This window comes from Prionailurus bengalensis, chromosome D4 (genome assembly GCF_016509475.1).
Source record: "Prionailurus bengalensis isolate Pbe53 chromosome D4, Fcat_Pben_1.1_paternal_pri, whole genome shotgun sequence".
NCBI lineage: Eukaryota > Metazoa > Chordata > Mammalia > Carnivora > Felidae > Prionailurus > Prionailurus bengalensis.
Window position 1 is genome coordinate 92,131,316 of NC_057359.1, and position 12,050 is coordinate 92,143,365.

Genomic DNA, 12,050 nt, shown 5'->3' on the forward strand with positions numbered 1-12,050 from the left:
CCCAGTGGGAAATTATGGAGGAGAGGGACACAGGCAGGGGTTCCGTGGTGCCTGCTCCCGCCGTTCCTGAGCCATCTGCGGACCGGGAGGGCGGCTCTGCGGGGCTGGTGGCTGAGGGGCCCGGGAGGCCGGAGTCCAGAGATGCACCTGTGCTTGGCTTCTCGGCCGGAGCAGGGCCGTTTCTGGGACTGTCTGCGCGTCCCCCGTGAGGACATGAGGACAGGCGAGTCACCGAGCAGACCGTGGACGGGGCGGTTCCTGTTGAGCGGCGTCCGTCCCTCTCTGGTTCAGTTTACAGGGAAACCCTTGGGCAGCAGGCTCACCCGGGAGGCCGGGGCCGAGCCTCGGTCCTGCCCTCCGTGCCCGGGCTCACGGGGGTGGGACTTGGTGGAGAAGACTCGCGGCTGGACGCACCCACGGCCGCCAACAAGTAGCCGGGGCTGGCCCGGCGTCCACGCTGGTGAAAGCCAACGGCGCGAAGAAAGCAGATGTTGCATTAATGTGCGTATGCAAATATTTATTTGGAGCCAAAGGCTATCGCCAGGTAATTAGAGCAGGGACACCAGAGTGCATCGTTGGAAGGAGACGCAATCGCCTCATCACCGTAAACCGTTGTATTAACTTCACTCCGAGCAATTTTGATTCCAGCAGCGAACAAGTCAAAGCCGGGGAGAGACGGTGCGGCCGGCGGCCTTCGCGGCTCAGCTCCGTCTTGGGCTTCGTCGCCCGAAATCGGCATGAAGTTCTGGAAGATGAATCGAGAGGCGGTGGGGACACCGGGGGGGCGGTGCGCCCGTTGCTTCCGCGCGCTGCGGGTGAACCGCGGTTACCCGTTAGCCAAGCTCTGCTTCCGAGCAAAACAAATGCGGCGCATCTGTTTTCCGTGGTTTGGAAAATGCAAAACAACACCGCCAAGAGAAAGGAGTCTAAGTTCTACGAGAAGAGAAGCCAATGACTTTGGGTGTATGATTTATGCGTGGGGCTGCAAGTTTGCTCGTCTGTGGGGCCTGTTGAAAATTTAATGGCTAATATTCGGAACTGTAGCAAAAGTAAATTATGTATGAAAGGGGTTGCGGTAACGATCCCCCTCGCCCCCGCCGCTGAGAGAGATGGGGAAAGGGAGGGAGAGGGCGGGCGGGAGGGGAAGGGGGGGTGTTGATGCTTGCGGAAAGGAAACCAGATAGGGCGGTAAACATCCATCAGACTGCAGGGAGAAAATTGGATTTCTACAGGCCTGTGCGGAAACACAAAGCTCTGTGTATCGAATGTGCAGTGAAGTCCCCTCGGCCTGAAAAATCTCCTGGAGAAGCACAGATAAGGAGAGCAGACCTTCCCGGCTTCTGTTTCCGAGCTCTCTCCCCGTAACCCAGGAGAGGGCCACCACCCAGGCCGTGGCAGGGGTCTCTGGCAAGTGACTCACCAGCCGCTTCTTTCTCTGGTTCTAGGGCACACCTGGGAAGCCAGGACCACGGGGGCAGCGAGGCCCGACGGTAACCACCCTCTGGGCTTCCAGAAGCGGGAGCACGTTGCAGGGGGCATGCTCGGTGGGAGGGGGAGGGAGGTGTCCAGGGCTGGGAGGATTCGAGCTCACCTTTCCTCTCTCCCGCCCGTGCAGGGTCCGAGGGGCGAACGGGGCCCCCGGGGCATCACTGGGAAGCCTGGCCCCAAGGTAGGTTTTCAGTGACTTCTGGGGCGTCAGCCACACCACCCACACGTGGAGCACCTGTGGGTGATCCGTGGCCTTTTTGTTGGGAGAAAAAAAAGGAAGTTTGCTTGAGGGTATTGAAGAAGGAGCCGGGCCAGCAGCCCTCGGACAGCTCAGGTTGAGTTGCATCACGTGCCTCGGCCCCAACGGAGCCATGGCGGGAAGGGCCACCCCACACTGGGGCCTCCGCGGCCTTAGGGGACCGGGCCCCCGGGCTTTGCACAAGTGCTGAGCCATCCGGGTACCCCACCATCCGGTTCTGGTGGGGAGGGCCCGTTTCTTCCTCCTGCCTCAGAGGGAGAGCCCGAGCCTGTCCCTCACGTCCCCTCCTCCCGTTTTCTCAGCGTGGAAACGTGTGACAGCCAAGCAGGCCCTCACCATTCGGCCGGGACCCCATTCCAAAGTGTGCTCCCACCAAGGGACGTGGGCCTTCTGCTGGCTGGGGTACAGAGCTGGCCCCCGGCTAGTGGGATGTGCCCACCGGCAGGGTACAGAACATTCTCCCGCGCTGAGTGCCGGTGCGTCCCACGTTCCCGTACAGGGATTAACGCTCCCCTGAACGAGCGAGGGATACCACGGCATAGCTGTTGTCACCACTTGTGGGGGCCCTGGGGCAGATGCCTGGGTCCTATCGCCATGTGACTTTTCAACACACTTCCTGGTGGGAGCATGGCCTTTGTCCCCCTGCAGAGGGCTCTTCTCGGGGAAATGTCACAGCCCCGTGGATAGCAGCTCAGGGTCTGATGACAAGACAGGTGGCCTTTGGGAGCGTGGATCGGTGGCTGGCGCCCTCTGCCCTTTCCTAGAAGTCCTGGTGACCCGCGCCTGTGCCCGTGTGCCGTGTGTGACTGACGTCCCGTGACGTCACGGGCCAGTGTGCTGTCACAGGCAGTGATAATAAAGGTGATCATAGTGAGGCTGTTTTTTCTGTGTCCCTCCCTTCCTAGGGCAACTCTGGAGGCGATGGCCCCGCTGGCCCTCCGGGTGAACGGGTGAGCACCGTGGACACGCGGGCCTCTGCCAACATCTCTGGGGAGGCAGCCTGCCTTAAATGTCCCTCCCCGTTTCTTCCCGGGGTGGGCTGGGGAGAGGGAGGCGTGTCTCCAGTCCTACTGAAAGAGAGGGTTTTCCTAGGATCCCAAAGCGGATGAGTGGTAGCCTTTGCTGGGAGTGAGGTCTCTTGCCTGTCGAAGTGGGCGGCCCCCTCCCCCGGCCCTCGGCCCCAAGCTGCCCCCCTCAGCTCCCCGGACTGACCTCCTTTGTTGCGTTGGGGGGGGGGGCCTGGAATAAATGGAGAAAGGGTCCGGGGGAGCACAAAGAGACTTTGCTCAGAGAACCAAGGACTCAGGGGAAAGGACATCTGTGCTCAGCTGGCCGTTCTCTATCCACAGGGACCCAATGGACCCCAAGGACCCACCGGTTTCCCTGGACCCAAGGGCCCTCCTGTGAGTAACGTGTTTTCCTTGCTGGGCCGGTGGGAGGGGCGTCGGCGGGGAAACCGGAGAGAGCCGCTTTTTGGAAGCGCGGACCTCTCTCTCCTTTGGGCAGACGTGATAGTCTAGTTGGGTCCAGTATGAGTGTCCCGGGCCACCGTTGCAAATTACCACCGACTCGGCCACTTGAGACAGCAGAAATGTGCTGTCTCGCAGTCTGGAGGCCAAGAGGCCAAGATCGGGGGGTTGGCGGGGCCGGTGCCTCCCGGGGGGCTCTGGGAGAGACCGCCCCCCTGCCCCGCTCCCGGCTTCCCGTGGTTGCTGGCCGTCCGCGGCTTGTACGCCCTTCGCTCGGGCTCTGCCTGCATCCTAACGTGGCGCCTCCTCTGGGGGTGTCCCTGGGTCGTCACGCCCCCGTCTTGCTGTGAGGACACCAGCCACTGACTTTGGGAACACCCCAGTGCGGTGTGACCTTGCGTCGGTGACGTCTGCAAAGCCCCCGTTTCCAAACGAGGTCACCTTCGCAGGTGCGGGGCGGCTAGCACTTCCCCCCGTATTTTGGGGGCACAGCCCAAGTCAGCACAGGCAGAGCGCACTCTGTTACACCCCGGAAGGAAAGATGCCTGACCGTGGGCACTGTCGCCAGACGGACATGCGGGGGGTCAGCGGCCAGGACAAGGCGGACCCGGGTCCCCGTGCTGCTGCCTGTGCGTCCCACGGCTGCACCTCTCCCTGCCTCAGTTTCTCCCCTGGGAGGGGAAGTGTGGCGCTCGGGAAGGCTGTGCGGGTTCGGGAGCTGACGCACAGGTGCTGGGTCCCCACGTGGCACTTGGTCACCGTGACCCTTGCAGGAGCTTTCTCTGAAGCGAGGTGGCTGTGTTCGTCCCCTGGTTTGGTCTGAAGTCCCAGAGGTGCGCGCCTCTCAGAACCGAATGGAACTTCTTCCCTTTGCCTCTTCCTTCAGGGCCCTCCGGGCAAGGACGGGCTCCCGGGACACCCTGGACAGAGAGGAGAGACCGTGAGTATTGGCAGCGTGGGGGACACAGGGACACGGGGACGCAGGCTGGCCCGGCCTCTCCCACAGCCCCGCCCGTGGGCACGCCTCCTCGGCCCCGTGGGCTCGGGAGAAAGTGGCCAGCCTCGGGAAGGCCCCTGAGGTGTCGGCCGTCTTCCGCTGACTCGGGGGGAGCCAGCCTGCCTGCGGACGGCCCCGTGCAGGCCTGGGGCGGCTCTGTGTGCGCAGAAGGCCGGTGCCGGTGCCCGAGGTGTCCCGGCAACTTCGGTCCAGGGTCACGTTTAGAACCATCGTGGCAGACAAAATGCCATCCGCACGCTGAGCCGTGTGCGACCAGCCTCCTGTTCCTCAGTGAGGAATCGTGAGTGCGGCCACGCTCGAAGTGTGCGCATTCGGGCCAGAGAGCGAGCCGGAAAGGCCCCGTGCCCTTCTGCTGTTTCGCGCTGGGATGTAGTAAGAGGGACCCGGCCTGGCGCCTTGTCTGTGCGGGCCCTCCCGGCCCCGGGGCTGATGGCAGGGGCTACGCGGGGCCCCTTCAACGAGGCAGGTGGCCCGCCCGGGTATAGCTTGGGCTTTCAGCCAGGCTCGTGATCGGTGAGCGATTCTGCCGTCCCGGGTGCCCCGCCCACCTCGCCCCTCCCTTTGGAGAAGCCCGGTGCAGGCTGCGTCGCTGTTGGCCGGAGGTTAAAGCACCCGGCGTTTTCAGTGGGAAGAAAAAGCGTCTTTCAGAAATAAGGTCCCTTCCTGGCCCTGCAGGCCAGCCCACCGCGCCCACGGCGGGCGTGTCCGCGGGAGGCCGTGGGCGCGCCTGTGACCTTGAGGCTCCAGGCTCGGACGGGTGGGGACCTCCTGGTCACCAGAAAGACGGCACAGGCTGCTGAGACGGCCCCTCTGTCTCTGCGGCCAGTTTTCTTTGTAGTCACAGGCCTCTGAAAGGGTCTCACAGCAAACCCCGCGTCCCACGAAGCTTTGAATGCCGCCCTTAACATCTTCTCCGTGCCTGCGCTAAAAGCATCCCTTTGTCTCCCTGGTTCATTGTGACAAAGCTTCTATTAATTGTACCTCCCCGGCGTTCTGCTGCGAGGCGCATGCTGGCTGATGAATGCACATCACCTCGCTCTTTTGTTTATAGAGAAAAATTAAAACATTTCGTTTGAGCTTTGCCTGTTTTTCTCTAATGCTGTTCTGAGGAGACAAGACAGAAGGTTTTGCCAGGCGTGTGCCTTTCTGCCTCTGCCTCACCCCAGACAGAGGCTGGTGGAGTAATTAAGCTGCTCGTCTTTGCTGGGAAAGTAACGTAGGGGCTTTCCAGCTACCCGTGCCGTGCCTGGCTGCCCTCGTGGACGCGGGGGCACCCGGTCTCCAGACCCAGGCAGGACAGATGTCTCCGACACGGGGCGTCCAGACAAACCTTCCAGAAAGGTCTTCCCTCGGGTGTTGACTTTGTTCTTTAGAAAACGGATGCAGCAAAGGGCATCACTTCTAAACGTGAGCCCAAAGCTCATGTCCCAGCCAGGGGCTCGACACCAGCCAGGGATGGTCCTGACCCTGGCGCAAACAGAGGGGCCTTTCCTGCCTTATACTCAGGCTCCTGCCTGCACTTGGCACTTGTGCCACGGCCCCCCAAGTGAGGGTGCCCTTGACCTGTCCACCACCCCTTGTTTCTGACCCTGTAAACGCTGCCTACAAAGGTTCTGCTTGAAAAATGGCCATTTCCGGGACGGCTGGGGGCTTCAGTCGGTTAAACATCTGATTCTTGATCTCGGCTCAGGTCACGATCTCACCGTTCCCGAGTCCGAGCCCCATGTGGGGCTCTGCTGACATCGCGGAGTCTGCTTGGGATTCTCTCTGTCTCGCCCTTTCTTTCTGCCCTTTCTCCGCTCGCACGCACGCACGTGCACACGCACACGCCGTCTCTCTCGCAAGATAAATACACTTAAATACGGCCATTCCCGTGCACTGCATGCAGCTTCCCTTGGGCCTCAAGAGAAGAGCCCCCGGAGAATTTGCAGAGACGCTGAATCCGCCGTGGGCCCTGCACGGTCCAGCGGCTAAGCGTGAAGTCTCCGGTGCTGGCCCGGCGGCCGTCCCGGCAGCGAGGCAGGGAACCGCCCTTGCCCATCAGCCACGCGGGCCAGCCCGCTCGCCCCCCAGGTCTCCCTGTGGCTTAAGACGCCCCCCTCCAGATTCTAGAGCTCCCACTAACAGCTTCCTGGGCGTCACATCTGCACGTTCCTGCCAGCGTCTCAGGGCACCTGCAGAGGGCATCTTGCTGGCATGTGCAGGGCTCTGTAGATGCGCCTGGAAACGAAGCATCCCTGCTTCGCAGCCGCAGCCGCCTCCTCGAAGGGAGGACGCGTAGCAGAGCCACCATCCAAACTGAAGGCGGGGCCGTGGCACACGAGCCGTGTGCGGGCAGAGGCGAGGAAGCCCCTGAACCCAGCTAACCGCGCGTTCGAGTTGCCGGGTTACGAGAGCGGCGAAGACCCCCGCCCTGTCCCGGTTCCCACAAGTGCCGAGGAGCGGGTGAGGTCACCTGTCACTCGGCAGAGGCGTTAGCGACACACGTGGGACCGTCTCCCAAAGTCGCTGATGAGAAACAGCCCAGAGGTAGCTCCCGAGTCGAGCTCCCGGAGGCTGAACAATGGCGCCGAGTCCGCCGGGAAAGTGAACGCTTAGTGGCGCTGTCAGGATCGGCGGCCTTAAAATCTGTCTCCACAAAAACCCGGTGGCGGAAAAGCAGCGAGCAGAGCTAACCTCTCCGGCCTCACTGTGTTCGCGAAATATACGCACAGATGGAAGAGGGGAGACGGGCCCTCGCAAGCGCGGTGGGGAACGTTCGCTGTCGGGGGTCGGGGTCGGGGGTCGGGGCGCGAGCCTTCTGATGAGAACCGCTCGGCCATCTCGGCGTGGTGACTCTCTCTCCGCAGGGTTTCCAAGGCAAGACCGGCCCCCCAGGGCCCCCGGGCGTCGTGGGCCCTCAGGTAAGCAGCCGCGTCCCCCCCGCCTTCGTTGGCCATCTGTGCGGCGCCCACACGGGAGGGAGGTGCCCCAGGGTTCGGATGGCGTAGGTGCTGCTGACGGAGAATCCCGAGTCCCGCAGCTTGTTAGCGTTCAGAGATGAGCTCCGCACAGGGAGCCAGATGGGGAGAACGGGGGACGGTCTGTTGAACAATCAGCGCGAGGCAAGCTGGCGGAACGGAGCTGGCTCGCGGGCAGCCGGGGCCAGGCCCGGCTCAGGCCGGCTCTTCCCTGCCCCCGAGCCCCCCGGCAGCCTGGGCCTCCTGGCTCCGGCCAGTGCCGCGGCCCGTGGGTCACCGCACGGTGGCCTACAGCCAGGACCGATGGCTTGGAGCAGCAAAACTGGGCAGCGAGTTCCCACCTGATGCAGCGGGAAATAAGACACTGACCCGCTGCGGCCGCGGACCGCAGGGGTTGTAGGCACACCGCCCACCTGTCGCGTGGCCACCGGGCCACCCTCACGGCACGCAACCACCCCGTCCGCCCCGTCCGCTTCCGCCTGGATTTTTACCAGAGGGAGGACACTCGCAAAGCACTGTGGGGTTTGCAGGGCACACCGCGGGCCCTCTGCCTCCGTGCCCAGGGCTGTCCTTAGCTTGGGAAGGCAAGCGTGTCTCGAAAACGCTTGGGGCTGACGTGGACTCTCCCCGCAGGGTCCCACAGGAGAAACGGGCCCAATGGGCGAGCGTGGCCACCCCGGGCCCCCAGGCCCCCCCGGTGAGCAGGGGCTCCCCGGCCTTGCCGGGAAAGAAGGGACGAAGGTGAGTTCGTCGGGCCTCCCTTGCCGGCCCGGACTTCGCGGAGGGATCTCTATTCTCTCCGGCTGTTTTCTGATGAACGAGTGGGGGGTCTCAGACCAGTGCTGTTCGTGCCGGTTGGCTCCCCAGACGACCACTTTTGCCTGGTCTGAAGGAAGATCTGGGCTGTGTTGCCACAGAGGGGGATGGCAGCGGGGGCCGGGGGTCAAACCATCCTTGGCCTTCGGCCCCGGGGCCGTGGCCGGCTGACCTCCCCTCCCCCGGGCTGCCACTCCGGCTCCCAGACGCACATAACCCACACTGACGTTTCGTGTCTGAAACTGATTCAGCAGAAAGTGACCCGTTAAAAAGTTTCCCACCACAAGAGGCTAAAGAATAAATAACGAAAACAGAAAGCGGACGTGTTTCTAGCCTGCCTCTTCGCGTGGGTCCTGCGTCCCGTCTTTGTTCCCCAGGAAGCCTCCCCGCGCAGCCGGAGCGCACGCCCCTGGTTGGTGGTCGTAATTCCTGGGTATCGGCTTGAAAAATGGCAAGCTTCTCCCCTCGCAGCTTTTCAGGGAGGGACGCAGCAAACCCAGCCGTGCACGCGAGCACAGGCACAAGAGTAAACCCGCGAATAAGGAAGGGGAGCCAGTAAAGCGTTGTTGGAAGAATTACACGTGTCTGTGCTGGGATCCACATGTGTGCGCTTAAGGACGCGTACACGTGTGTGTGACTGTGTGATGTATGTAGACACACGCGTAGATGTGGGTGGGCACATATCCCCTCACCGACAGAGCTGTCCGAGTTTGGAAAGGTCAAGGGCGTGCTGGTCGGAGATGCCCTCTGCTCCCATGCCGGGCCCTGGAGAAAGTTCTGGAAGATATATCAAAGCTTTCATATGCTTCGGGGAAAACGCTCAGCTGGTTTATCTTTTCAGGAAATGTGGTTTCAGGCTGGGAACAAGTCTCTCGGGAGATGGGTCTGTTTTGGGTGATGTGGCCAGTGGTCTGGCCACAGCCTCCTTTACCTGAGCAGTCTTACGAGGAGCCCCAAGTATACGGAAAGGGTAGACATGGGGGCCCTCGGCTCCCGCTCAACCCACCCTGAGCCCAGAGGGGTGGAGTCTGTCCCCAAACCACACGCAGAGCCAGCCCGCGGAAAGTGCCTACCAGGCACGAGCACCGGTCACGCTCCTGTGCACCGAGCTGCCCGGGAGCACGTCAAGCCGCCACTCAGAGGCTCCTTCTGGAGCCAGTGCCTGGGGCTGCCCCACCTCGGCTTGAGTCTGGTGGATCTGGGAGAGGAAGCCTCGCCCCACCTCCCCGGCCACCCTGGTCCCGGGCATCGCTCAGAAGCTCATCTGTGGCTCTGATTTCAGGGTGACCCAGGTCCCGCCGGCCTCCCTGGGAAAGACGGCCCTCCTGGACTGCGTGGTTTCCCTGGGGATCGGGGGCTTCCCGGTCCAGTGGTGAGTGAGGGGCCGGGCGGGGTGATGGAGCTGGACGCTGCCCAGTCCGGGGCCCTCTCTCCGCGGTGTCCTGAACGTGTTGTCATTGCTTTGCAGGGAGCACTCGGACTGAAAGGCAGCGAAGGCCCCCCTGGCCCGCCAGGCCCCGCGGTGAGTGCGGCCGGCCAGCACAGACACTTTACCAGACCTCTTCCTCCAAGCCTGGGGGGCAGGCAGACAGGGCGGCCCTGAGGGCCAGGAGAGCGTGCCCACCGACCTTGGCCCGCTGTGGGTCCTGGGCAGGCCACGTGGAGGAGGCGGACAGCGGGCCCCGAGCTGGCAGCCGGGGTGACCACGAGCGGGGGGCACGCATTGTGAGGACAGGCAGAGGGCTCGGCGGTGTGGAGGGAGGGCCGCGTGTCTCCATCCTGCCTTTGGAGGAGCAAGGCAGGTGCTGACGAGCCGAGTGTAGGTCTGGGCCCGGGGCTGCGAGGAGGGAAGGGAAGGGGCACAGATCTCCCGTCTCTGACTGTGGATTGGAGAGTCAGGCTGCCCGCCTGCCCCGGGGCTGCCCATGCACAGGTCAGCCAGCACAGGTGCCGTCTGTTGCCGGAATGGTGCCTCCAATGTTGGGAGTCCAGCTAGGAGAGGTCTGAGGACGCAGCGTTCCCAGAGCCGCCTCTGTGGTCTGGGGGAATCGGGGACCGCGCGGGGCCACGCCCACCCTCAGGAGGCATGCCCACAGACCCCTGTTCTCGGCTGGCACTCGGTGGAGGTGTAACGGGGGCCGCATCTCCCCCTGCCCTTCAGACGGGGCCCCAGCTCTGCTGCACAGATGTGGGTTTGTAGGACCCCCCCCCCCGCTCTGGGTCTGAGCACGGACCACACGGTAACCCCAGCTCTCCCCACCCGAGTTACGGACCGTTTCAGGGAAGCCAGGCGGAAATGAAAATGGTACCTTTCTTTCCGATAAAGGCCAGTGCGGAGCGATGCCTGGGCAATGGTGGCCTGCCTGTGCTGACCCTAGGACTAGGCCGGTTCCCACCCGTCAGCGGTGCTCTGGGCGGAGGGGGGGGGTCAGCGGGGCAGAACATCCTCCACAGAGCATAGAACATGCGACATCAGGAAGCGGGATGGAAAGGGAGCCTGATGTGGGCAGGCGGACCCGGGGGGGGGGGGGAGAGGATGGGGGCCCAGGGCCAGGAGATCACCCCAGACAGGCACTTAAGGAGGATGTGTTCTCAGACCCTGGGGACGAGGCAGGCATCTGCTGGGAATTATGGGAAGGGAGGAGCCAGGAGGGGCCCAGAAACCCAGAGCCTCGAACGCTGGTCTAAGTAGTGTGCACCGTGAAGGGCCCTGGGAACCACTGAGGGCTCTGGAGTGATAAGGCTTGGCGGCACTTTGGAAGATTGTGTCCGTGCATTTGGGAGCCTTGGAAATGAACCATTTTCTTGCCCGCTCCAGGGCTCCCCCGGAGAGAGAGGCCCGGCCGGTGCTGCTGGGCCCATCGGAATCCCAGGGAGACCCGGGCCCCAAGGACCTCCAGGGCCGGCTGGGGAGAAAGGAGCTCCTGTAAGTACCGCCTCGGGGGCGCAGGGGCCCTGCCCGCCAAGCCCCATCCCTGCCACGGGCGTGCCCCAGGGGCTGGCGGGAGCCGGGAGGTGGGGAGGTGGGGGGAGGGTGTGCTTGTCCCCCAGGAGAGTGGGTGTGTCCCCAGCGTCCTGACTGAGGTCCGAGGATGGGTTCCCAGCGCTGGCTGGCTTCTTTCAGAGTCACCTGAGCCAGAGGGTGCCGGGGAGCTCACCTGCGCGGCTGTGCCCCAGCCCGTGCACACAGAGGGAGGGGCTGAGGACCGTGTGTGTCCCAGCGTGGCCTCAGCCTTGGTCTCGGCCGGGCTCTGGGCTCCGTGTGTGGCCGGGTCCCAGTCACCCGAGCCAGGCTGGTCTTTGTGGGAGAAGGATGGGTGTTTGGGATGGGAGCCCCCTCCCCTGGCCTGGGGCCGGGAGGCGTGTGCCAAGAAGAGAAACTTCTCCCTGGACCCCCGACAGCCGGCTGTCAGTGACCCCGAGTGTGGCCCAGCCCAGCGTGGAGGCTTCGTGAGGCCTCCTGCCCCAGCCTTGGTTTCCAGGAAGGAGATTAACGGGTCCCTTCATGTGTAGACCTCCCGGGAAGCCAATGGCCGCCCTCCGCCAAGCACCTTTCCCGGAGTAACCACAAAATGCCCCTTGCTGCCCTGATGGGCCCCCACCCCGACCGTATTTGGTGTCCACCGTGATTTTGCAAACCCCCCACCTGCCCCGCATTCAGTCGGTCCCGGAGACAAATTTCAGCTCAAACTTCCCTTTGGGATTTAGGTGTCAGAATGAGCAGGGCTCCGGGAGGGAAGGGCAGACGTGCTCACGGACCATCCCCGACAGAGTTGGGACGCCCGCGCTGACGGATGTCTGTTAGAAAGACCTTCCTCGTGCGTTCCGCGCTTGGCGCGGTTCATGGGTGGCAAGGGCCCGGTTCCCTTCCCGGCCGAGCGCGATACCACGCAGGGAGCACCCGCCCCGGCAAACATCCGTTCAGTGTGGTGTCGGCTCTGATGGCGTCTCGTCGTTTCCACTGAGGCCATCGGACACTGACCCAGCCGAACTCGGAGCCAGAAACCTGCCTTCTGTGGTGCATTGAATGCGTGTAGAGC

At 63.4% G+C, this 12,050-nt stretch overlaps 1 protein-coding gene across 2 annotated transcripts in view; it reads left to right on the plus strand.

Moving 5' to 3' along the window:
- Window positions 1–12,050, plus strand: part of COL5A1 (collagen type V alpha 1 chain) — a 149,402-nt gene that overhangs the window by 107,891 nt on the left and 29,461 nt on the right. For both annotated transcript variants that reach the window (XM_043565112.1, XM_043565113.1), the window contains exons 33-42: window positions 1,446–1,490; window positions 1,616–1,669; window positions 2,653–2,697; window positions 3,097–3,150; window positions 4,103–4,156; window positions 7,084–7,137; window positions 7,828–7,935; window positions 9,293–9,382; window positions 9,479–9,532; window positions 10,829–10,936. In XM_043565112.1, coding sequence (XP_043421047.1) covers window positions 1,446–1,490; window positions 1,616–1,669; window positions 2,653–2,697; window positions 3,097–3,150; window positions 4,103–4,156; window positions 7,084–7,137; window positions 7,828–7,935; window positions 9,293–9,382; window positions 9,479–9,532; window positions 10,829–10,936 — 666 coding nt within the window. The remainder of the gene's footprint in view (window positions 1–1,445; window positions 1,491–1,615; window positions 1,670–2,652; window positions 2,698–3,096; window positions 3,151–4,102; window positions 4,157–7,083; window positions 7,138–7,827; window positions 7,936–9,292; window positions 9,383–9,478; window positions 9,533–10,828; window positions 10,937–12,050) is intronic.